General features: G+C 40.9%; 2 protein-coding genes across 2 annotated transcripts in view; both read left to right on the plus strand.

Moving 5' to 3' along the window:
• The window catches only part of LOC309702163 (uncharacterized protein), an 854,297-nt gene that overhangs the window by 811,862 nt on the left and 14,590 nt on the right, over nt 1-27,845 (plus strand). The window lies entirely within an intron of this gene.
• LOC309697009 (protein NLRC3-like) lies at nt 13,633-20,471 on the plus strand (the record flags this gene model as incomplete). Its single annotated transcript, XM_082518603.1, has 6 exons — nt 13,633-14,007; nt 14,263-14,364; nt 15,357-15,435; nt 15,597-15,783; nt 15,912-17,712; nt 20,270-20,471. The coding sequence occupies exons 1-6, from the start codon at nt 13,889-13,891 to the stop codon at nt 20,469-20,471; spliced, it is 2,490 nt and encodes an 829-aa protein (XP_082374729.1). The 5' UTR covers nt 13,633-13,888.

Genomic DNA, 27,845 nt, shown 5'->3' on the forward strand with positions numbered 1-27,845 from the left:
GTTTTGTTCCCTCCCTTTGAATTAATCTTCTTCATATTGAAGTGGCGAGCCGGTAGGACCATTCTTTGTTTCCCCTCTTTCCCCCACTTAGCCGTCTTTGGATTACGGACATATTTCCCCATTTGTATGAAGCTGGACTCTAAGGAGGAATACCTTAAAAGTGAACTTTAAAAAGAAGAGGACCAAAAAGGACTTTTGCACAGAAAGATCACAGCATTGATTTATTATTTAATTGTGGGCATTTATGTTGTGTGTTGTGTTAATTATTTTGTTCCATTTCCCCTTTCCTCCATTTATTCAATATATTTTTGGTACAAGATATTGCAGTCTTTGGTCTCATCATTCACACCATCTAGGCTCCATAAAGAACTATTTCTTCTGCGCGTCAGTCAGTAAACTCATCCATTGAAATAAACTAGTCCTTAAATAACTTTGAGTTACACAGTGGCAAATGTAATAGAGAAAGACACAGGGCCACCTGAAATCTGTCGTCCTATCTGATTCAAAACCAACATGTAGGAGAATCTGGAATCTTTGATTTTGAGTTAAAAATAAAATATGGGTAAAATGCAGAAATGTTTTTACTAACATGTACTAACAGAGACTTGGAGGAGAGAGACCTAATGTTTAATAATCCACATTTCACTGTTTTACTCTTTGGTTCAGATGTGGATACTGTATTGTTCTTTCTTTGTGATTGTTTATGTTTAAGTTGTTTGTTGCTGGTTTTTAGTTTGTTTTTTTGTCTGTTTGGGAGCTGACACAGTCTCTATGGAGATGGGTTTTTGGGGGGTAGCAGGAGGAGAGAAGCTGCAGAGAGGCGTGTAAGACTGCAACTCTGCTTCCTGGTCCCAACTCTGGATAGTCATATTTTGGGGGGTTTAATAAACTACTACTGCATGATGTAAAGCTGAAGTATTACACAGCTTTATGAACCTCCTGTTATCCTGGTAGACGAGTACAGCAATAAATCTTTTACTTGAACATCTTCTGGCTCCAATAAGCTTTGAAATGTGACCATGAAGTCAGAGACACACTGACTGAAACCCACAGCTGTGACTGTGGATCACATCCACACACAGTGTAGCTGCTGTCTCTGTGTGAGGTCTGTGTATATATGTACATATTTATGCTTATATTCATATTCTCCTTTATTTGATATCCTAATTCTGTGCTGTGTAAAAGTTTGTCGGTGTTCTGCTGCTACAAACTGGATTTCCTGGAGGATAAACATGAGGGATTCATAAAGTTCTATCTCTCTGTTAAAATCCCCCAAAATCAATGAAATGTGAATTTCAGGCAGACGTGTTTTTAAAAGAGTCTCTTTAATGGAAAAATGTGTTTTTAAAACCAGCCAATAGGAGCGTCTGTGGATATCAGCTGAGGCTGAACTCAGGAACACCATCACATATAAATACACAGAATTAAATCACTAGATAAAAGACGTCATTAAATAAGGATCGAATCAACATGTCAGAGGTCAAAGGTCAGTCAGAAGAGGTGTGGTTAAACACTGGCAGTGCAGCAACCTAATGCAGTTTGGTTACCGCCACGGGAAAAGCCCCGCCCCCTCTGAGCCTCCGCTATGTCCTCAGCACATCCAGGAGCAGCAGGTCAGAGGGGGCGGGGCCATGTCAGGACTTATTTTAAGTAAAATTTAAAGTGGAGCGACGGCAGGAGTCACACAGCAGTAACCAGCTCTGTCTGCCAGGGTCAAAGGTCAAACAAGTCCTGCAGCTGACCCACACACAGACTTACACTGATCCACAGAGAGTGATGAATCCACACATCACTCGGCTGGAGGAAGCTCGGTTTCCACACCGTCCAATCAGAAACCAGTGTTGACGCTGAGACCCGTCTCTGTAACAGGAAGTCCATGAACAGGCAGACCCTCTGCAGCAGGCTGACCTGTGACCTCTGAGACAGAGGGAGGAGTTTGTGTCAGCAGGGGGCGCTGCAGCATCGCCTGAGAGCTTTAAGAACAACAGCAATAAACAGGAAGTGAAAGTCACACTTCTGTTGGTGTGCATTATCAGCAGACCCCACCCTCTGCAGGAAGCTGAGATAAGAAGCAGCCAATCACAGAGCAGAGAGCATGTGACTTCCTGTTCCTGCTGTTACTGTGACAACAGCTCCTGGGACAGAGAGCAGCTTTCTAAAGAGGAAAGATGCTGCTGTCACCCCCGGGTGTCATGTGACCCGCCTGATGTACCGATTTAAGACTGTAAGAACAATAATAACAACATGTTTTAGTCAGGTGATCCATGCAGAGCAGATCCATGTGACCAAACACAGCTGGATCACATGTTTCCTCTCCTGGAAACAGAAAGCCTTCATGTATAAAGGCTCATGTACCCACTGAGCCCTGCTCTCAGATCTGTGAGGCTTTAACAAACAACAGTTTAAAGTCATGTTTAGCATCTTCTGTCAGTGTGGAAGGTCACACACTTTCCTGAGTGTTGAACCCTGAACTACTAGCTGTTCATGTCAGCCTGGACATAAATACAGACCTGCCTGCTGTCATAGACCCCAGCACTCACATGTTACTTATAAGTGACTCATATGTATGCATGTATATATTGTGTATGTTGTGCTATTTCTTACTTAGTGTGTTGTGTCTTTGTTCCTGTTTGTGCTGCAGCACTGTAACCTAAATAATTTCCCCTGGGATCAAAAAAGTATTCTGATTGTGATTAAATGAAAGCAGTCAGAGCAGAGGACGGTGATGTAAGGAATGGGATTTTAATCAGCCAGTCTCCTTTAACTCTCAGCATCACAAAGTAATGTGGTAACATCTGGACTGATGTGTTTACTGTCAGCTAGCTTAAATGCTGTAGGCTGCAGCCGTTGCTCTAACACTATAACTGTAACAGGGCTCAGTGCAGCTTCTAACAGTCTGAGCTGCTTCAGGCTTTATTTGTGAGGAGCACAGCAGCTTACAAACACGTGGCTGGGCCTGGACCCAAAGGAGTGTTTGTTAAAGCCTGCAGTGAATCCAGCAGCAGAATGATGGAAATGCAACACAGCAAAGATGAAGAGGAGCAGCATTACAGCCAAAGTCCAGTTCATACAGTTAGGTCCATAAATCAAATAAGGGAAAATAAAATGTTGTTGGATGCACCTGTCTGCACCCTTAATGCTGTCTGGTCGCTATGGTAACGCGTAAACATTTCTTCCAAAATAAGACACACGACTACAACACGGGAAAGACCCAGGGAAACGAAGTTAACGATAAAAACCCTGAAAACCATTGTTGGATTTATATTTTATCATTGTCATTGTTATTGGGGAATATCTAACCATATATGCTTAGAGGTGTAGAACCAATTGTGTAATGATAGTAGTCTTTAAAGACTTTGTGTGACTCCAGAGTGTTCTGGCATTCACACCCACGTCCTGGGATCATGGGGGAGGTGCTACCTTCTTATTGTTTTGTGGTAGGATGTCTGTTTTAGTCTAAGTGCCTTTTGTTTAGATGAACTGCTGGACTTCCAGACCAGCAGGTTTAGGGAAGTCGTTTATGGGGTCACACACACACACACACACACACACACACACACACACACACACACACACACACACACACACACACACACACACACACACCTACATAACATACAGACTGGTACCTTTGTTCACGTGTATGTTAATGAACCTATGTATATTCATGTAACCTCAATAAAAGAACAGTGTTACGAGGGAACGGACGAGAGCGACTGTGGTCAAGCGAAGGAACGGCATTGGTCCAGGTCTCTCCCGTGCACGAGAAACATAAAGAACTACTCGTGTCTTGCTTTGCTGTGTAGCTGGATTGAACGATCCAGCGAACAGGTTTATGCTACAAACCTATCAACCATCAATTTCACACCGAGCCTCGACTCTCACGGCCCGGTACCAAACGACTCACGGACCGGTCCGTGACCCGGGGGTTGGGAACCGCTGAGTTAACGCATGAGTAGTTCAGGGCTGCACGTCATTTTCATTGTTAATATCTTTGTGAAAAGCACATTGATGTGAAAATCATGACCACTCTCAGTCTGCACTTTCATTCATGACTTCAACAGGTTGAAATGAGCTTTGAAGAAACATTCAGTGAAATAAATCTTTCATGGATTCATGTGAGCAGCAGATGAACTTTGTACCAACAACATCTTCAATAACAGAGTCTGAATGAAGCTCAGGTGTTGATGCTGCTCACTGATTGGACGCTTGGTTTCAGCTCTGCTCTCAGTCTTTACTGCACAGGTGAAGGTAGAAAGTGTGACTGGATCTATAGACTGGAAACAGAGAAACATGCTGAACATTTGAAGCTTTGCAGCAGAAATGTTCATGTTACAAATACAGCAGAGCTGATCTGGGATCAGTGTGTTCACACCTGCAGCTACAACAAGGTTTCATGTCTCCACACGTCAGCATGTGAACTTTACTCTGACTCAGTCTGAGCAGTCAGACGGCATATTTTTAAAGTTAACACATCAGCACACACAGAGCTGAGCCCCTCCCACCTGTGCTGAGTTTCAGGTGGAGCCCCGCCTCCTTCCAGGAAGCAGCTCACCTGTGTGTCCGTGTTTAGTGTCCAGGTGTGGAGTGGAGCTTGTTGTTGGTGTGTGAAGAAACTGTAAGTTTGCTTTGTTTCCTCCTTTAACAGTTTGTCTTTAGGAACTTTACTGTTTGTTCAGCTCGTGTTTGATTTCTTCACACAACAAACTGTGTGTGTTTGTATTTCCGGTCTCTCCATTAAAGTCAGTGTGTAATGTTTCCTGGCTAACATCAGCTGTGTGCAGCTTAGTTCAGCACAAATCTGCCGCTCCATAGTTCACGGTAACGGACTCACAGCTGGACCAACGAGGCCGAGTGTGTCCGCCACTCTGAGCTACGTTCGTGTTTGTGTACTTGTAGTTTGTACTTTGAGTTCACTCAGAGCCCACAGAGGACGCAGCGTACGTGATGACGTCACAGCCCTTTACCTCCTTTACTGTCACTGTGATTAATGTTTACACACGAGACACCTGCAGAGCTCTGACGCTAAGCTAGCACACAGCATGCTAACACTAAGCTAAAGCTAGGCTAGCCAAGAACCCAGAGTGAGGTTAAAGCTGAGTAAACACTGACCCCAGACCAGCACCGTGATAAAGTGAGCTGCTGCTGCTGAACTTGAACAGGTAACAAAGTGATGAGCAGTCAGGCTGCAGGTTTCTACCTGTTCATGTTTCTACAGTAGAATCACTTTGAAGTGTCTTTGTGCTGTTTCATCTTTGATTTGTGTTCATAAACACTCAGAGAAACATCACGTGACCTCATCAGGATCTGTGTTGGTGTGTGGGGCTGTACCTCAGCTTTATGTTGTTACATGCTCATTTGTTCATTTTACACAGTAACATCAAAGTAATGTTATGAGGAGTAATGAAGTAACGTACTCCATTACTTTTAATCAAAGTGTTCTGTGTAATATGTGTAATAATGACTGTTTTGAGTAATGACCAACACTGATCACAACAAAGAGGAAATGCCTCCAACATGCACAAACATTTGAGCCACAACATGCAGTTAATGTGCACAAATGTCTTTGATATGCTGCTCAGTGATGGTGGTGACTGTCAGAGCAGAGCTACTGAGAATCAATAAGTAATATCAATGATGGGATCAGAATCACTAAATTCTTCTCATCCCTGTCAGTATCATACATGTGCTGTATAATGTGATAAATGTAGAGGTGCTGGCTGTTCTCTCACTCTGCTGTTTAGCTGTAAAGGACGCCTCCCTGCCTTTGTCTCATTCATGACCTTTAATAGTCTCTTCTAACATGCAGAGATCTGTATGATCTGTTTCATAGAGTCTAACCAGCCTGTACAGGTAACAACAACAGTCACTGCATCACTGACACACAAACGTCATCTCTGTCAATAACAACATTCATACATGGAATAAAAACACATCAGTGGATCATTGCTGGAGCTGATGTTTGTGCTCCTGGTGCAAAGGCTCTCAGTTTCCTCCTTGAAATAACATCAGTGGTGGGTCAGCGACATGCTTTCTTTCCCTCTCAGGTTTAAATATCTGGGACTCTCCACCGTTTGGTTTTAGAGCTGAAGAAGCTTCTCAGATGAAACGTCTTCCAGAAACTTAAAGACGTCTCTTTTCTCTCCAAGCTCCTTAGATCACATGACCTGGATGACTGAACCTACAGACATATTGACCTGGTTTCTATGTTACATGACAGGTCAGAGGTCAGCGACTGTAACTCAGTTCCTCCTGTTAATGTGAACTCACTGAGTGTTTGTGGACAAACAGAGACTGCAGCGTGTTGTGCGCTCTGCTGAGAAGGTGATTGGCTGCAGACTCCCATCTCTGCAGGACCTGTACACCTCCAGGACACTGCGGCGTGCAGCCCGGATCTCAGCTGACCCTTCCCACCCTGGACACAGTCTGTTTGACCTGCTCCCCTCAGGCAGGAGGCTCCGGTCCATTCGCACCAGAACCTCTCGCCACAAGAACAGTTTCTTCCCCTCTGCTGTTGGACACATGAACAATAACCACATGACTGTCCCCGCCACTCACACATGACCCTACGCTGTGTCACTGCATCATTTCATGTCTGGCACTGATCACCACCTGCACTCATGTACATATCCTTCTACGTAGCACTCTTAATTCTTATTCTCATGTATATATCTAATGTATATCTCATGCACATATCTTCTTTCTACATAGCACTTTAATTCTTATTGTTTGCACTGAAGCACCGCAGCAAATTCCTAATGTTGTAAACCTCAACATCTGGCAATAAACCCATTCTGATTCTGATTCTGATTCTGATTCTGACCTCTGAGACAGAGGGAGGAGTTTGTGTCAGCAGGGGGCGCTGCAGCATCGCCTGAGAGCTTTAAGAACAACAGCAATAAACAGGAAGTGAAAGTCACACTTCTGTTGGTGTGCGTTATCAGCAGACCCCACCCTCTGCAGGAAGCTGAGATAAGAAGCAGCCAATCACAGAGCAGAGAGCATGTGACTTCCTGTTCCTGCTGTTACTGTGACAACAGCTCCTGGGACAGAGAGCAGCTTTCTAAAGAGGAAAGATGCTGCTGTCACCCCCGGGTGTCATGTGACCCACCTGATGTACCGATTTAAGACTGTAAGAACAATAATAACAACATGTTTTAGTCAGGTGATCCATGCAGAGCAGATCCATGTGACCAAACACAGCTGGATCACATGTTTCCTCTCCTGGAAACAGAAAGCCTTCATGTATAAAGGCTCATGTACCCACTGAGCCCTGCTCTCAGATCTGTGAGGCTTTAACAAACAACAGTTTAAAGTCATGTTTAGCATCTTCTGTCAGTGTGGAAGGTCACACACTTTCCTGAGTGTTGAACCCTGAACTACTAGCTGTTCATGTCAGCCTGGACATAAATACAGACCTGCCTGCTGTCATAGACCCCAGCACTCACATGTTACTTATAAGTGACTCATATGTATGCATGTATATATTGTGTATATTGTGCTATTTCTTACTTAGTGTGTTGTGTCTTTGTTCCTGTTTGTGCTGCAGCACTGTAACCTAAATAATTTCCCCTGGGATCAAAAAGTATTCTGATTGTGATTAAATGAAAGCAGTCAGAGCAGAGGACGGTGATGTAAGGAATGGGATTTTAATCAGCCAGTCTCCTTTAACTCTCAGCATCACAAAGTAATGTGGTAACATCTGGACTGATGTGTTTACTGTCAGCTAGCTTAAATGCTGTAGGCTGCAGCCGTTGCTCTAACACTATAACTGTAACAGGGCTCAGTGCTGCTTCTAACAGTCTGAGCTGCTTCAGGCTTTATTTGTGAGGAGCACAGCAGCTTACAAACACGTGGCTGGGCCTGGACCCAAAGGAGTGTTTGTTAATGAACCTATGTATGTTCATGTAACCTCAATAAAAGAACAGTGTTACGAGGGAACGGACGAGAGCAACTGTGGTCAAGTGAAGGAACGGCATTGGTCCAGGTCTCTCCCGTGCACGAGAAACATAAAGAACTACTCGTGTCTTGCTTTGCTGTGTAGCTGGATTGAACGATCCAGCGAACAGGTTTATGCTACAAACCTATCAACCATCAATTTCACACCGAGCCTCGACTCTCACGGCCCGGTACCAAACGACTCACGGACCGGTCCGTGACCCGGGGGTTGGGAACCGCTGAGTTAACGCATGAGTAGTTCAGGGCTGCACGTCATTTTCATTGTTAATATCTTTGTGAAAAGCACATTGATGTGAAAATCTTCATGAGAGTCAGAGGCCCTACAACACGATTAAAGATTCATTCAAAAGAAAATCACAAGTTATTATCATCTTCAGAACATTTCATTAAACATTAGAGACAGACTGCTGAGTACATCTCATCTCTATCCAAACAACCTACAGTCCACAAACACATCATGAACCAGTGCTCTGGGCTGTGGTCTGTCCCCAGTTACATGGATCAGCTGGTTCCCTAGAGGTGACTGCTGCTGTGGTTTGGAGCGGATGAATAAACCTGAACTGAATCAGGTGTCCAGTTACTTTTGGTCCCTTTAAACCAGGCTGTCACATGTTCAGGATGTGAAACTCCTCCTCCTCCGTGAAAACGGGTGTGGGTCACAATCAACCAAGGTTTTGGGTGAACCCATTGTGAGATCTAGCCCCACGCTATCATGTGATTTCCTGTGATCAAATGTCCCAGGATGTGAGTGGGCGTTAAGACGTCCATGTCCCTCTTCAAGCAACTTAAAGAAGTCCAGACGCTTTTCTTTCCAAGCTCCTTCGACAACATCATTCATAGAACAGCTTCCAGCTTCTTTTGCTCGGCTACAGTTTGGATGGATTTGCATTTAAAGATGCAACAAGACTAAAATGGTTAGGGTCAGGAGGTCAAAGGTCAGGGCTCCTGTGGGTCTGAGGGCGGCCTCACGCTGGAGAAGGATGAAGGAGTCTGACCTGAGCCAGTGTTTGACATGAACACATCAGCACTGCTGTCAGTGAGCCTAACGACAGCCGTTAGCATCATTTCAGTGTTTCAGTCATAAAAACACTTCCTGTCTCTGTGGTGGTTACAGTGACATCATGCAGTTTGTGCTTTGACCTCCAGAGGGCGACAAATCAGCACAGACAGAGAGCTCCATTCAAACTTTGCTGCCATCAGGAATAATTCTTCAAATATAATCATCAGTGTTTGAGCAGTTATGATATCAGGGACAATCTAGACATGTGTGACAATACTGAACATGTCACATGACACACCTCAAACATCATGTGATCCACTCTCAGTCTGCACTTTCATTCATGACTTCAACAGGTTGAAATGAGCTTTGAAGAAACATCAGTTCAGTGCTGAAATATTTAAACGCTGCAGGAAGAACAACAACAAAGTGATGACGGATGTTTGTGCTTCAAACAGGAAAACCAGCAGAAATAAATCACAGCCTGCCAGAGGTTTGGAGTTTCCGAGGTGCAACTGAACGCAGCACAGTGTTCCAATGCTCCTGATTGTCCTCAAACGTCTCTTTGGGTGTTTCCTTCCTGCTCAAAGTTTTCTTTCACTTCCTGAACTTCGTGGAGTGGAGCTTGTTGTTGGTGTGTGAAGAAACTGTAAGTTTGCTTTGTTTCCTCCTTTAACAGTTTGTCTTTAGGAACTTTACTGTTTGTTCAGCTCGTGTTTGATTTCTTCACACAACAAACTGTGTGTGTTTGTATTTCCGGTCTCTCCATTAAAGTCAGTGTGTAACGTTTTCCAACAAGGCCGAGTGTCTCCGCCATTTTCTGGCCTTGTGTGATCAGAGTCCGGGAATCAGACTAAACACACTGAATGTGGCCTGAGCTCAACCGGAGAGCCGCTGAGCTCCGGATGTTTTTATTTACACGCACAGCAGGAGACAGAGAGCGCACTTTGTAAATGAATACTTCGTATAGATGTGTGTTAGATACAGGTTCAACATGTCGGTCTTAAAAATACTGCGTCACAAACTGTTGGCTCCTCTCCAACAGGAAGAAGTGTTACAAAACACACGAAACTGAACTAAATTAACTAAATTATTGAGAATGATCAATGAAATGATTTTGGAAAACTGATTAACATTTTACAGGAAATGGCCTGTTAGTGTTGTTAGTTTGGCTAAAAAAAAAGACTGAGTCACTGCTTTCAAAAAGTTCAGTTTTTATCATAAAATCTACATTAATCTACGTCAGTCCAGCCTCTGACCCCGTAAATATATAATAAATAAAAAATCAAATATAAACTGAAACAAGCAAACTCACCGTGGAAACTAACTGAAACTAAACAGAATTAAAAACACAAAGTGTAAAAGAAATGCAAATAAAAACTAATTAAAAATTACAAAACTACAACAACCTTGCTGTCTGTGGATATGTTTCGGGTGGAGGTTTCAGCCACCACAGATGTCTTCCTTCATTTGTCTGTAAGTCAGTGAGATCATTTAAAGATGGTTACATATCTGCCACAGTGTTAATTTAAAGTTCTCACCCTTCGTGTTCAGAGGCAGCAGGTGGAGGGACAGCAGAGGACTTTGTTTTTTAAAACAAATTTGATTCAGCAGGTCGGCCTCTGTTAAAAACATCACGAACTGTCCGCTCAGACTGTTCACACTGAAACAAAGATGGAGGATAAAACATGTTTTACATTTCTCAGACTGAACAAACGTTACTGTATTAAGTTTAAAACACTGTTAATAAATCGGAACATTTAAAGATGCTTCAGTCACGGTTTTTATATTAATAGTAAGTCAGATGTTGAGCTTTGGCGTGAAAAAAGTTTTTCTTTTTTCCTGGTGAGGAAAAAAGTTTGGAAAAAATCAGTTTAAAGTTTTATATATACATATTTGATTTGTACGGGACTCATATTTTAATACTAAAGTAAACCTTTTGTCTTCTGTCTGTACAAAATACCAGATATTAAAGTGCAGATGTTACAGATGTTTATATCTATATTTTATTATGAAACAGAACAAATGAACAGTTTAGCACAAACAAATGTTAACATGTAGATATTGTACTAAACTGCAGTGAATATGAACTCAAACTTTGACTTTTACAAGATTAAACTTTATAGTGACGTGTAGGAGAGGAACAGATGAACACGAACTTTGACATTTGAATACAAACAAGTGATTCTGAGCATTTTTTTTCTCACCTCATCATCTTATAATATATTTGCTTATTCTTCATAAACAGTAAAAACAAAATCAGATCAGTGGATCTATTTTACCGTTTTAATGGCAGAATGGACAGAAGTTTTATATCTGTGTTTATTTTTGAGGGGATCACTGTATATCAGGACTGTTATAGTTTAATATTATTTCTGTTCAACTGCTTCAGCAAAAAAGCTTAAAGTTTGAAACCAGGAGTTTAACTTTGATCAGAGTTTCCATAGTGAGTTAAAAATATTTGCACAGCAGCTCCGAGAACTTTTATCAATATTTATTTGAATCCTCTAAATTTCATTCATAGCTGTTGGACTGTTCATAGGTCTCAATAAAGTTTGTTTCAAAAGAAAAAGACTGACACAGACACGTCATCCGTCTGTGTTCATGTCACATGAAACTTAGTGGAAAATTCCTTTTTATGCTGCATTCAGGAGCACCAGTAAAACCTCGGTTCTCCAGAGATTAGAAACACTTTGGGTCACGTGAATGGCGGCCATGAAAACGACATTCTTGTATCAGAACCAAGAAATGTTGATTTCTCAGGGAACATTACTGATAATTAAGAGTTTAGAGAAAGACACAAACATATTTATTTTAATAAAAGCTGAACCTGCTCAGTGGAAAAACAGAAATGTGTTACGGCCCTAGCAGGGCCTCCTCCTGAAGGTGCCTGTGTGGGCGTGTCCTTCAATGGCTTCTGCCTGAGGTGCCAGCTTTCCCTTTTACACAGCTGACTCTCGTCAGTAATCAAAAGTATTTAATCCCAGGGAAAGGTGAGCTCTGGGCCAGAGTGCCATGTGAGTGGTTACAGCTAGTGAGCTGCTCTCTTTCTTTTTGGCTTACGTTTTACTTTATTGACCAACGCCTGAGTTTTGTTTGTTTTCTTAAATGGTGATAGCGGCTTGTCCGTCTCTTTTAGTTGAGCTACTTTAATAAAACTCTTTAATTTAACCCCTTTGCCTTCTTGTCTCCTTTTTCTGACCCGGACACTTTTTGTTACTTCCCCCTCACCGCCTAGACCCCTCAGGGGAACGTAACAAATGAGATGAGATTAAATCTGATATCACGAAGTTAAACAGTCAGAAACTCTTCTGAAAATCTGCCTCCTCCCCCCCTGTGCTAAGCTTCAGGTGGAGTCCTGCCTCCTTCCAGGACGGCTGTAAGTTTGCTTTGTTTCCTCCTATAACAGTTTGTCTTTAGGAACTTTAGGGGCTTTTTCTCTCCTCATGAACATGATGTGAGACAGAGGACAGAGCTGCTTGTGTTCTGCTTTTTTGGGTTTCCCTCAATAAGCTGCTCCCTTTATGTTCTTCTGTATCTAATGTCAGCATGTGAGTCATCTTCAAACACAAGCTGAACATGTTTTCATGGTAGCATCGGTAGGATTCATGGAAAAAGCACTGATTCAGGTCACTAACCAGGTTCAGGGGGATGACTGGAGTATTTCCCAAACAGAGACATCCTGCGGGGATCTTTGTTCTCTTGTAGACTCTGATATTGTTTCCAATGTTTCCAATAACAAAAGAGAAAATCTGTTTGATTCATTTTTCTTTCTTTCTTTTGTAGATATAGAGATATACCTCTAGGTTAGATTTATTTCTCTGAACCTCCACAGCTGCAGGTGGAGGAGATGGTGTCTCCATCAGCAGATTCAGTGGAAAGGCCGGACTTAAAGGAGGCTTCAAAAGGCTTCCAGACAGGATGAACTGGGCTAAGTGACAGAGAGGATAGAAAGGATTGTTTTGAACTTTGAATCATATAAAATCATTCCTGTAGTATATAAATGTATGTATAAAAACATTGTAACATTTGAATGTCACAGCATATCTGAGTGAAGAATAAGTCAGTGTCATTAGCTTGTATAAAACAGCCTCAATTCACCAAAGACATCTTGCTTAACTATAGCTGAGAGCCAATAAGCAGATTTTTAGAGCCCAGATCTAAAAATGTCTAAGAACAGTTGGTTCATAGACTCTTGGTCTGAGGAACAGAATATAGCAACACACTACTTAATCTAGTGAGTAACTAAGTAATGTACTGCATTACTTTTAAGAAAAGCAAGAAGAAGAACCCGAACAGAGCAAATCAGCATGTGAACTTTACCCTGACTCAGTCTGAGCAGTCAGACGGCTTTTTTTTTTTTTTTTTTGGAGTAACACATAAAGGTGTGACACACACACTTAAATCCAATCTGAAGTGAGACTCAAAGTTCAGTTTGTACATAAACAGTAAAAGAAACTGCATTTACAGTATTTCACAGAACTGAGTACACTGATTTTCCTGCCTCCATCAGTCTGTGGAGGAGGTGGAGCTGCTGCTCTCACTGACACACTGACTGCAGAATGAGCTCAGCTGCTGTTCCACAGTAACTGCTGCGAGGTGGACACATCTGTTTGACCATAACCAGTTACTGTGTCAACAGCTGTTGGAGGTCAGGGGTCTTTATAATTACCATATGTATGCATATCTATGAAGCGCCTTGAGGCGACTTTTGTTGTGATTTGGCGCTATATAAATAAAATTGAATTGAATGTAGTGCTGATTTGTGTTTCCTCTACAGGTGAAGGTAGAAAGTGTGTGTGAGCTGATGTGAATCATGTGACCTGGTTTCTAGGTTACATGACAGGTCAGAGGTCAGCGACTGTAACTCAGTTCCTCCTGTTAATGTGAACTCACTGAGTGTTTGTGGTTTACCTCTCAGACTGACTGAAGATGATGATGGAGGAAGAGGAGGACAGAGCAGAGTCTGCAGGGTCCAGCTGTCCGTCTGTGAGGAGTGACCGGTCCAAAGATCTAAATCCACACTTCAGTGGTGAACCTGGAGCAACGAGGTCAGAGAGCTGAACTCACTGAGTAACAGAAATAATTCTGCACTGACATTATAATCAGTGTTGACTCTGGTTGATTGTCTGACTGTGTTTGTGAGCTGAGAGGAAATGAAAATGAGTTTGTAACAAAAATCAGTTTTGTCCAGTTTTCCTGTAAAAAGCTGAACTCTAATCTAAGAGGATGTTACTGACAGGAAACAGCTGCATTATCTGCAGTCTGTGTGATCACAGCTGCTTCAATCATGTTTGTGTCTGCAGAGGTCAGAGGTCACAGTCTGCAGTGTCCAGCTGTCCGTCTGTGAGGAGTGACCGGTCCAAAGATTTCCCTCCATTCTTCAGTGGTGAACCTGGAGCAACGAGGTCAGAGAGCTGTGATGACTCCTTTACATGTTTGTGTTTCCTGGATAAATATGACCTGAAACATCCTCAGATTGTTACAAAGATTCATTAAAAAGAAAACAATGAAAGAGAAAAGATCCAAATGTTCGACTTGGTCATTTGCTGTTTGAGGACAGTGATGCTCATATCTGTGGGGAAAGTGTGACCTGAGTGGGTTCATGTTTGTCTTTAAAGAACAGAGCTGCTCTGATTCTCTTTGTGTCTGATCTGTTAAACAGTCTGAGAGGTCACACAGAGACCCAGCAGCTAAAGCCTGGATCATACTGGCTGCTGTTACTCCATCAGGACAACACTGAACCACAGTGGTGTGGATGTAGTGGATAAATCCCACCATACTGATGCTCAGAGTTAACCACAGGGAACAAAACCAGATGTTACCTTCAGATTGTGACCTTTGGAGTGGACGATGCAGATTTCAATAGAGAATAAATGTTGTTGTTTTTCAGCTGTGAAGAAAGAATCTAATTTTCTGAACTTAAGAATTTATGATGCTGGAAACAACATGGAGACTATAACACAACATTTCCACTGTGTTCATAGAATGAATGTAAAACTGTCAGACATTCATTAAATATGCAAAATGTCTACAGAAGCATCAGAGGGTCAGACGTGAAGCACTCAGTGATTTTGATCAAATGACTCATCAGTTATTGATCTGTACTACACTGATCTACCACGTTAGTAAAGCTGGTGTTCTGGTGGTGGAGGGAGACTCGGATCATGTTCTGGTTTTGGAGCAGTGATCTGCTGATGGTTCAGTTTGATGAGCTTCTTCAAAATCATCCCTGACATCACCACTGAAAGGACGTCCATGAAAACAGACTGAAAATTACTGATATGTTCACAATCTGAGAGTTTAAAACTTGACAGACTTGATTCAGATGAAGTTATTTGAGCAGAAACTCCTGGATCTTTATCCTGTGTTGATCTAATCCTTCATGGTTCCTCCACAGAGTGGAGCAGCAGAGCTCAGAGGTTCCCAGTGGTCAGTCTGCCCAGCAGCATCAAACACAGCTGGACTCCATATTTATGGTCTGTACATGTACAACAACTACTGTTACATCTGTTCTGTTCACAGTCATCTCCATGCTGCTCTTTGTAGACCAGTGGATCGTCAGTGTGTCCAACATGGATCTGATGTTTGGCTCCATGATTTCAGTCTGATTGGCTCATTCATAAATATTCTGTTCCAGCTGCTGGAGGACAACATCATCACTTTTGTGAAGAACGAGCTGAAGAAGATCCAGAAGGTTCTGAGTCCAGATTACCCAGAATGCTTAGAGAGTCAGAGGAGCAGCAGCAGAGAGGCATTTGTGAAGATCACAGTGGACTTCCTGAGGAGAATGAAGCAGGAGGAGCTGGCTGACCGTCTGCAGAGACGTAAGAGGATTTATCTAAAGATTTAAGCTGCTGGATAAATGAACATTTTCCAGAGATGGAAGATGGAGCAACATGTTTTAAAGATTAGTTCTTTTTGGAATTGAGTGTTTGTTTTTCTTCTCATTCAGAACTTCAAGCTACAGTTTGTCATCGTAACCTTAAATCCACCCTGAAGAAGAAGTTCCAGTGTGTGTTTGAGGGCATCGCTAAAGCAGGAAACCCAACCCTCCTGAATCAGATCTACACAGAGCTCTACATCACAGAGGGAGGGACTGCAGAGGTCAATGATGAACATGAGGTCAGACAGATTGAAACAGCATCCAGGAAACCAGACAGACCAGAAACAACAATCAGACAAGAAGACATCTTTAAAGCCTCACCTGGAAGAGATGAACCAATCAGAACAGTGCTGACAAAGGGAGTGGCTGGCATTGGGAAAACAGTCTTAACACAGAAATACAGCCTGGACTGGGCTGAAGACAAAGCCAACCAGGACATCCAGTTCATATTTCCATTCACTTTCAGAGAGCTGAATGTGCTGAAAGAGGAAAAGTTCAGCTTGGTGGGACTTGTTCATCACTTCTTTACTGAAACCAAAGAAGCAGGAATCTGCAGCTTTGAAGACTTCCAGGTTGTGTTCATCTTTGATGGTCTGGATGAGTGTCGACTTCCTCTGGACTTCCACAAAACTACAATCCTAACTGACCCTAGAAAGTCCACCTCAGTGGATGTGCTGCTGATAAACCTCATCAGGGGGGAACTGCTTCCCTCTGCTCGCCTCTGGATAACCACACGACCTGCAGCAGCCAATCAGATCCCTCCCGACTGTGTTGGCATGGTGACAGAGGTCAGAGGGTTCACTGACCCACAGAAGGAGGAGTACTTCAGGAAGAGATTCAGAGATGAGGAGCAGGCCAGCAGGATCATCTCCCACATCAAGACATCACGAAGCCTCCACATCATGTGCCACATCCCAGTCTTCTGCTGGATCACTGCTACAGTTCTGGAGGATGTGCTGGAAACCAGAGAGGGAGGACAGCTGCCCAACACCCTGACTGAGATGTACATCCACTTCCTGGTGGTTCAGGCCAAAGTGAAGAAGGTCAAGTATGATGGAGGAGCTGAGACAGATCCACACTGGAGTCCAGAGAGCAGGAAGATGATGGAGTCTCTGGGAAAACTGGCTTTTGATCAGCTGCAGAAAGGAAACCTGATCTTCTATGAATCAGACCTGACAGAGTGTGGCATCGATATCAGAGCAGCCTCAGTGTACTCAGGAGTGTTCACACAGATCTTTAAAGAGGAGAGAGGACTGTACCAGGACAAGGTGTTCTGCTTCATCCATCTGAGTGTTCAGGAGTTTCTGGCTGCTCTTCATGTCCATCTGACCTTCATCAACTCTGGACTCAATCTGCTGGAACAACAACAGAGAATCTCGATGTTGTCTAAGTTACTTAGCAAACCAAACCTACAATCTCTCCACCAGAGTGCTGTGAACAAGGCCTTACGGAGTCCAAATGGACACCTGGACTTGTTCCTCCGCTTCCTCCTGGGTCTTTCACTGCAGACCAATCAGACTCTCCTACGAGGTCTGCTGACACAGACAGGAAGCAGCTCACTGACCAATCAGGAAACAGTTCAGTACATCAAGAAGAAGCTCAGTGAGAATCTGTCTGCAGAGAAAAGCATCAATCTGTTCCACTGTCTGAATGAACTGAATGATCGTTCTCTAGTGGAGGAGATCCAACAGTCCCTGAGATCAGGAAGTCTCTCCACAGATGAACTGTCTCCTGCTCAGTGGTCAGCTCTGGTCTTCATCTTACTGTCATCAGAAGAAGATCTGGATGTGTTTGACCTGCAGAAATACTCTGCTTCAGAGGAGGCTCTTCTGAGGCTGCTGCCAGTGGTCAAAGCCTCCAACAAAGCTCTGTGAGTACATTTGTACTCATGTCTTTACTTTTAACATCCAACTGTGTCAGTAATTTATTGCATGGTGGGTCCTGCATTAAAGAAAGCATTTGAATTACTCAGTGAATCCTGGCAGCCAGAGAAACATCCTTAGTTCCACTTTAAACTAAACTCTGCTTCGGTCTTCCACAGTGTGTTTGTTGTTTCTTTGTTGTTGTTGGCCTGCTCTCTCCTCTCACTCCAATCTGGTTGCAGCAGATGTTTGTCCCTCCCTGAACCTGCAGACTTGGGTGCAGCACCTCAGTTCATCTTCAGTCTGAAACCAGCTGTTGTAGCTATATCCCCTCAAGCACACCTTCCCTGGTCATCTCTGCTGTGGTTGCTATAAAATTTAATCTTGATTTAAAAAAAAAAGAACAAAAAACTTCAAGTCAGACTTGATGCCATTTGTTGGCAGCATGGTGCCTGTTTGTCTTTGATGATAAACTGCAGCACAGTCTAAAGCAAACCTTCGGACTTTATTGACTTTATGCATGTATATATTCTTCCTGTTCACCTTGGACACACAACAGCTCTCTGTTTGTTGTGATTGGATCTAGAACAGCCAACATATCCTAATCTAGATGATTTCTAAGGTGGTATCTGGGAGGAAAAGTTAAAATCAGCTTGGATGGCCTGTACTGTATGATGGCCTTGTTTGCACCACATTGATAGCCATGCAGGGTGGTTCACTCCTTGGGCAAGAAGACCGAGGAGTGAGCCACCCTTGGTCAAAGCTTGGTCATTCAAGCTCACTGTTTTCCCCTTGTTGGTTGATGATAGTATTTTTTTTTTTTACCTGACTTATAGTCATCATTGTCTTCAAATTAACTCACACACTGCTGACTGCTGTAGCTTACCTGGCTGAGCAGGTGACCCATGCACTGAAGGTTAGAGTCGTGACTCCAGGGCCTGGTTTGAGTCTGCCCAAGACCATTTCCTGTGTTATTCTCCTCACTTCTCCCTCCCTTCCTGTCTTCTTTGTCCTGTACAGTGAAGACAAAAGGCCTCAAGTTGTGAAAACTCTTCCCCTTCATCATCTTCCATCTCTCTCATCTAAAATCTCCAGTATTCTCTGAGTAGAGAATCTTTTCACAATCTTGAATGATAAGGATCCAAGTGGGTAAAGTTATTTATTTGTTGTGTTCCTATTTGCAGCTGGGATAGATTAAGAAAAACTATCGGCTGCCCAAATTACATCCAGTTTAGAAGACAAACATTGAGTGAAGTGTTTGTTTCATCGTCCTTCACAACTCATCAACCAGGTGTCACAAACTGCAGCAGGACAGTACAAAGCATGTCATACTGGATGGCTGCAACAACCAGAGTTTTACCTACCTTTGGTATTTCGTGACAGCATGAGCGTAATATTTACTGAACAGAGTCGTCTTCTGTAATCTTTTCAGATTCAGATTCAGAACACTGTATTTATTTTCAAGGGGCAATTAGGATACTGAGCTTTCCAACCGTACATACAATACACAAACATCACATTGGGGAGACGGGTCAGGCTAGGTAGCTGGCCGGTCAGCCGCTAGAGCAGCGACCCGGAACCGAACAGCAGAAAATGCACAACATCAGGAAAGATGAGGAGAAAAAAGAACTCCCCCCAGACTGAGCTTCAACAGGGAGATCAGTTTGAGAACAGACAAAAAAAATGACCTTAGCGCAGAGCACATGAAAACTCTTAATGCGCCATAGAAACACATGACAAGCAACAGGGATGGGTAAAAGGTGAGAGACAGCCGGTGTAGACAGCGCATCCGGGCCTGCAGCATTAGCGCTGGTCCCCTCGACCCACTGTCTGCACCGGGAGGGGATAAGCATGCTTAGGATGGGAAGGAAAGTCTAAACACCGTCTGTTATCAGGGTGAGATTTGTTCAGCTCCAGCCTTGAGACCACAGCTGGCGCTGGTATGTTAGCCGCATGAGATGATGGTGGCTTTCTTTGGTGCGAACAACTGCATGTCAATTTCACAGCTGATCTAACAGTCCGTCACTCGTCTCTCAATCTCCCGTTGGAGAGCCACGAGCTTCTCCCAGAGGTTATTGGTTTTGTGCTCAAAGAGCAAAGTCTGAAAACTCACGACCGCCATGAGCTTCTTCAAGATCTTATCCGTGCTGCGTTCAATGAGCCCATTTTGAGAACTCACGACCCGTCCCATTGTTTCAGCCTTGTGGGGGTTTGAACAGCTGATTCCGCTTTCTTTAATCTTCAATAAGCCAGGGCCAAGCCAGCTCAGATCAGCAAGAACCCTTTGCTGCTGTGAATGTCCGTGCTGCTATATTTCAGGATCAGGCTCTAAATGTACAAATGGATCTGAGAAGATTTCCAATCATGTTTCTACTAGATTTACAGTTTGTTTTCATGTCTTCTGACTCAGATGGTGGAGCAGGTGGCGCTTACAAGGAGTAAGTGCTGCTATAGAAGAAGAGTTGTGTTTTAATGAAGCTATTTAGTTAACCAATAATTGTATTGCATGCTGGCATTAAAAATGTTTCATTTGACTGATTTAATTGTTTGTTTGTTTTCTTCCAGACTGAGTGGCTGTAACCTCTCAGAGAGAAGCTGTGATGCTCTGTCCTCAGTTCTCAACTCCCAGTCCTCTAGTCTGAAAGAGCTGGACCTGAGTAACAATGACCTGTGGGATTCAGGGGTGAAGCTTCTGTCTGCTGCACTGCAGAGTCCACATTGTACACTGGAAACTCTCAGGTCAGGATCCAAACATATCATTAAATGATATTATTGTATAAACAACCAAGCTTTATAGAATTGGCAGGTGAACTTTTCTTTATCTTTGGATTGCTTAGGAGATTCTTAATTACTGTCTGAACATTTTTTACAGTCACATATTTTGTTTTAATGGTCAAACAGAATTATTGTTCAGTTCAATGAGCAGGTAGCTGTGAGATTCATAATAATGAGGTATATTTGTATTAAAGATGACTAAACTTGAACAGTAGCTGTGAGTTACTTTGTTTACTCATGTGTGCTGATGTTGTGAGTAATTTAAAGCTGAATTAAACTTGTAATGAGTTTAATAGAGTTTCTGAAGTAAGTGTACTTGGAGACATTAATGTGTTTACTAAAGTCCAGGAGCAGGAGGCTGTGTGTAGCATAGAGGAACCCAGACCTCAGCTTTGTCTCCTGGTTTCTGTTGCTGCTGTTACAATTTCCCCTCATCGTTCCCTTCATCAGTCTCCTCACTGTAACAAATCAAAGTGTTACTGTATAGATTCACGTCTGAATGTTGCCATGTGCTATTAAAACTAAAAGCGATGTTTCATACACCCACGTGGTTCAGTCACACAGTAACTGATGGTACATAATGTTTGTGTTGAGCACATCGTACAGGTCAGCTGCTCCACACAGATCTCAGGTTTACATGCTGGAACAGTTTGTGATCATGAAGGATAAACCTCACTTCCTCTTTGTTTCATACAGATGTGACATGAACAATAACACATTCATGAAATCCTTTTAGGAACACAAACACTATTGTAGCTGGAGAATATATTTGAATGTAGGATAATGTAGGGGATCAGAAACAACAGTAAGAACTAACCACCACCTCACCATTTGGGTTGGTAGCTGCATGTTGACGGACAAAGTGTGGACTTTATACAAGTTTTTAAGTTGTGTTGATCGGCCACGTAAAACCAGAGTTATGATAAAATATCTGCAATGTTTGGTTTTCTTCCTGAATACTATCGTTTTTTATAACAACGATAGTATTCAGTATTTATTGCAACAAACTTTGTTGTTTGCAAAACTCAGTTACTTTTTTGAAGAAGTAACTATATAATTAATTGCCCAACATTGGTCATTATATCCTGTATTTTGCAGACAGAGTTACAGACTCTCTCCCAGACCACAGACTCATAATACAAGTCAGAGCTTTATAAAAATAGAAAAAATAAAGTTGTGTTTTCAAAATTGGAGTTCAAGTTATTTTTACTTCCAATAGTGTTAACATGCTACAGGTCATGAACAAGGTTGTTTTTAATTTTCATTGTAAGTGGGCTAAAGCAGTTAATTAAAAGTAGTCTAACATAAATGTAAATGCTGTAATTTGATTACTTTAATAAACCATGTAACTTGGATGGATAAGATGCTGGCGTGACCACAGTGCACACGTCTGCTGTTGCTCACAGTGGTCCAAGGGACGCTCAGGGAGTTTGTGTTCGCTGAGACTCATGAAACTTTAGAGGGAACATTGGCGGTGACTGGCAGGGAAAAGGGGAATGATAAGACTTACTGTAAATATAATTATGTATGTATTGAAAAAGGAACAACTAAAATGTTCCAGCTGAAAAAATGAAATCAGTTTCAGTTTATGAGCTCTGTTTGTTTTCTTTACAATTCCAACCTTTTATTTTGAAATGAGCTGCTCGTTCCTGTTTAGAGTTGATGAGCTGATGTAGGTGAGAGGACTCAGGCAGCCTGACAGGGTTGATGTCCAGGTCTTCCCTGCTTGTCCTGATACATGAACATGAGTATCCTTGCAGGTCAGATCTCATCAGTCACACCTGTTAGTGCAGCTCTCCTCTAGATTGTAGTGCTTGTTAAACTAGGATGATTTTAGGAGCCTGGACCGCAGATCTAAGGGAAGATATGACTTGGAAAGACTAAACCAACCTATTAGAGGTGTTTGCACTAACATAGATAAATACTCAGATTTACACCTTTAGTGTCTCACAAAGGGTTGAAAAGTGAATGTGCACAGAGAGGTTGGTGGTGAGACGGGCACTTCCAGCACTGTAGATGTGATCCAGCTCAGTGTTCATGGAAATAATCCGGAGAGCAGGATTCCTTGATGAATGTCACATCTTCTTAAAGTTATAATCCACAGGGAAAACTGTGAAACTGTCGATCTGATATCTACTCAACCAATCAGGTGTTTACATGCCCTTCACTGATCTCCAGCCCCACCTTATTATCAGTTTCTCTCTCTTTTACATCTGAATTATCTTCACTTCACATTTCAGTCAGTTCAGATTTCATTAGCACGTTCACTTTAGCATAATCCATTTTAATCCAAACACCTTTCTCTTTAAACTCTGTTTGTCAGTCACAGTATATCCAGTACAATCCTCTTTTTCACTGAGTCACACACATTCAGAGATCAGAGTGTCCTGTGTGTGCTCTCATTCACTCACACTCACTCTCATATGGCTGAAGTCTGTTTGTACACAGGCTAATCTGGGACTCTCCACCATTTGACCCTAGAAATAAAGAAGCTTCTTGGATGAGAGGTGAAAGGCGAAACGTCTTCAAAAAACTTAAAGAAGTCCAGATGCCTTTTTTTCTAAGCTCTTTAGATAACTGCGAACCTTCACAAACGCCTCATCAGTGGGACTCTCAGAGCTACCAGCCCTTTGCTACAATCACAAAGCTCTTCATTGAAATCAATGATATCAAAGCTGGAATCAAGCTATAGCCATATACACTGGTAAAGACTTCTTATCTCGAAATAATATACTGAAGTGGCAATGCAGAAATTGAAAATAGGCGGACGTGCTACCTATGCTATTAGTAGAATGGACATTGGCCTGCTGGCTAAGGAAGGCCCTGTCTCACATAGAGGTGAGAGAGGCCCCCCTCGAAGCCCCCTCTTTTATCGGGGCTTACTTAGGGTCATATCGGGGACCACACAGTTGGAAGTCTTTTTTTTTTTTTTTTTTCTTTGACCAAATAAAGCTTATTTCTGTAGCTGTTGTTTTATACAGCTTTAATGTTAATATTAATGTTTGCTTATGTATGTTTAGGGAGTGGTCTGATGGTACATGTCGTTGTTACATTAATAATATTCAAATAGTAAGGGTATGCTTAAAGATAAGGTAAAAATCATATCATATAATGTAAATGGCCTGTCGAATCCAATTAAACGTAATAAAATTTTAACTAAAATGAAGAAAGAACAAGTACAAATAGTGTATCCACAGGAAACCCATCTAGACTGTAAGGAGCATGAAAAACTGAAAAGAATGGGTTATACAACAGTTTTCTCCTCTTCCTATAAAACTGGACGAAGGAGAGGAGTGGCTATCCTGTTATCAAGAAAATTACTCTTTGAAAAAATATCCGAGATAAGTGATAAAGAGGGACGTTATATTTTGGTAAGGGGAAACATTGAGGGGAACCCAGTCACGTTGTTAAATATATATGCACCCCCTGGAAGCGATATTTATTTCTTTAAGAAAATTATAGATGTGATGGTAACAGAGACAGTAGGTTTCCTAATTTGCGGAGGAGATTTAAATATACATCTACAACCAAAGCTAGATATTTCCAATAGAAAAGCACAGAATACTAAAACATTAATTAAGAATATAAATACATTGATGAAGGAGGTGGGACTAATTGATATATGGAGAGACTTGCATCCCTACCAAAGGGATTATACTTATTTTTCCTCACCGCACTCGTTATACACAAGAATAGATTATTTCATAACTTTTGGGAAAAATAAAGATAAAATAAACACTTGTGCAATTGGAACAATAGAGTTAAGCGATCATGCACCAGTATACCTGTCTGTTGATTTAAACGTGCAACCAAAACTCAATAATTGGAAATTAAATTCAAGCTTACTGAATGATCCTCACTTTAAAGGACAAATTAAGAAAGAGATTCACTTCTATATGGAAACTAATGACAATGGTGAGGTGTCTCCTCCTATACTGTGGGATGCCTTAAAAGCTGTCATGAGAGGGAAAATTATAGCAATATCCTCTTATAAGAAAAAGATGAGAAATAAGAAATTAGAAGAGCTACAAAATAAGAATTAGAGAAAAGGCATGAAAGAAAAACATCTCAGGATATATTGGAGGAAATTAGGAAAACAAGAAATGAAATAAATGATTTGACCACATATGAAATTAAAAAAAAATTAATGTTTCTTAAACAAAGGTATTATGAGAGAGGATCAAAAGCAATGAATGTATTAGCCTGGAAACTAAAAAAGAAAATAGCAGATAATACAGTTCACAAAATTAAACATCCGGTGACAAAAGTAATAAAAAAATAAACCAATAGAAGTTCAGAGTGCATTTGAAACATTTTATAAGACTCTGTATGCTAATAACACAGAGAGTAGTATAGTTGAAATTAACAGTTTTTTAGATTCTCTTGATTTACCAGTACTGAATGAAGAACAGAATAAAACTTTGATTGAAGATATAACAGAAAAGGAACTAAGAATAGCAATAAGTAAAGTTAAAATAAATAAATCTCCAGGATCAGATGGATATAGGCAGAATGGTACAAGGAGCTAAAAGAAGAATTAATACCAGTGATGCTTCTAACAATGAATTGGATCCTAAAGAAGGCTCAAGTACCTTCTAGCTGCAAAGAAGCAATTATCTCTTATTCGATTCAGTTAATTGGAACTTTCTTTACCGAGTCTTGCATACATTTGGCTTTCACGAAAATATAATTAAGACAATACAGGCACTTTATGATAACCCTACGGCAAGGATTAAAATTAATGGCTACCTATCAAATAGTATTAAGCTGCAAAGAGGAACAAGGCAGGGCTGTGCGTGTTCACCATTATTATTTGCGTTATATCTGGAACCATTGGCTCAATATATAAGACAAAATAAAGAAGTAGAAGGTATTAATATCCATGAAAAGGAGCATAAATTAGCCTGCTATGCAGATGATATTTTAATATTTTTGGGTCAACCATCAAACTCTTTACCTAAATTAATGCAATCATTTGAATACTTTGGTCGACTATCTGGATATAGGGTTAATATGAGTAAAACACAATTGCTTAAGTACAACTATATTCCATCAGAAGAAATTAAAAATAAGTATCAATTAGCATGGAAAACAGAGTACTTTAAATATCTAGGAGTCATAATACCTAAGGATCTTACAGAACTATTAGAACGAAATTATTTACCAATACAAAAAAAAATTAAGGAACATATAGCGAGATGGAATCTAATTCCATATTTAAGTTTATATTCGAGAATAGACTCAATTAAAATTAATATTCTTCCTAAATTATTATATTTATTTCAAACATTACCAATAGAAATTAACCAGAAACAGTTTAATGAATGGGATGAAATTTTGTCAAGATACATATGGCAAGGAAAAAGGCCCCGAATTAGATTTAAAACCCTACAACTTAACAAAGGAAAAGGGGGTGGGGCTTACCTTCTCTTAGGGAATATTATTGGGCAGCACAATTAAGGCCTATGATATGCTGATGTAATCCTTCATATGACGCTCAATGGAAAGTTATTGAGGAGAGTCTGACCTCCATCCCCATATAAGCTATTATAGCAGACAGAAGCTTGCAAAATTCAATAAAAACTATTGAAATTCCATGGATCAAATTGACTTTTAAAATTTGGGAAACAGTAATAAAAGAATATAAACTAGAAGAGGATATAGCAGTTCTTAAGTGGTGTGCATATGACACACATTTTGCTCCAAATAAATTGGACACCAGATTCAAAGATTGGACATATAAAGGATTAACAGCTTTATGTGTGGTAATGGAGGAAGGCAGACTAATTAGTTTTTGCTTTTGCATTAGATTTTGACTTTGTTAACTACTAGAAGACTAGAGGAAAAATTAGTTACATTAATGGAAACAAAAACACACTCCCTATATTTATTTATTTATTTTTCTTTCCTTTTTCTTTTTCCTTATGTATTTTTTATTTATGTTGTTTGTTGTTTCCTGTTTTGCTTCTTTTTCTTTTCTTCTTCTTCTTTCATTCTTATTGTATGGATATTTTAGTTGTTTAAATATAGAAAAAAAGAAAAAAATATATGTACTGAAAGATAGCTGAAGTTGATGGTATTGTATAGTGATTCTAAAATGTTAATAAAAAAAAAGAAGCTGGAATCCAATGAGTCCAAGTCTTCTGCTGATTCAGCATCACATTCATCTTTGCTCCTTGTTCTGCATCCCCACCATGGACTTCATTCCTTTCCAAGCCAGCCTTGAGTGTCCTTTATTCAGCTCATCCTCTGCTTTACTTTTACACCTGATTTTAGCTGCTTTTCTTCTCTCCCTCATAACAAGACAGCTTCTTCTGCCTGAGAACATGTTGGAGTGATTTACTAATCCAGGGCTGATTTTTGGGAAAAATACTTCCTGTTTTCAAAGTAATCCCCATTTTTCCCAGAATGAAATGTAAGTAGAAATAAATAGAATAGAATAGAATTAGAATAGAATTCAACTTTATTGTCATTGCACATGCACAGGTACAGGGCAACGAAATGCAGTTTGCATCCATCCAGAAGTGCTTTAGTGATATAGATATATTACAATATATATTAGCAATAGTATAGATATGTAAGTATATTACAGAAATGGGTCTATTATGGTATGTTATAATGTACACGGTATGAAGTATGTTGTGAATATTCTATAACTAAGTATGTACAGGCTGTAGTGAGTAAAAGCTATGTACAGGCTATGAACAGGATATAAATATGAAAAACTATACAGAATATGAAATAAATAACTTTACAGAAATTTGAGATATACAGCTATAAAGTGATCTAAGTGAGAACATGAGCCTTTAAAAAGGCTCTTCTGAGGCTGCTGCCAGTGGTCAAAGCCTCCAACAAAGCTCTGTAAGTACATATGTGATCATAGCTTTAGCTTTTAAATGTTTATTCTAGTTAACACAGATCAGGTGGAACAACTCAAATAAAATATCAAAAATATTAAGTGGTCATCGGTACTCAGTTTGTTCAATACTGAATACAATGGAGCACAAATTGTCCACGTTTCTGAAATATTTCTGGGTGTAACTGTCACCAAAGTGCAATTTAGACCTGGCCTGTGGTTGTTATCTAAGTGATAATCATCAATTCTACTAAAACAAATACAAAATAAAGAAATTTGACACATTCTGTTGATATCAAAAGCACACTGAACAATTCAGTGTTGTTTTACTGCTGTTCTCTCTTCACTTCTTCTCCTCTGATTCTCTCCACATGTTGCTCTGCATCAGTGCTCAGTTTCCTGACAAAACAAGATGAAATATTGCTAAATATAATAGTATCTCATTACACTTCAACATAAGTGTTTTATTTTTGTAATTGTTTATCTGTTATTTTTCAGACTGAGTCACTG

The sequence above is a fragment of the Aulonocara stuartgranti genome, assembly GCF_965226115.1.
Source record: "Aulonocara stuartgranti genome assembly, chromosome: 3".
Lineage (NCBI taxonomy): Eukaryota > Metazoa > Chordata > Actinopteri > Cichliformes > Cichlidae > Aulonocara > Aulonocara stuartgranti.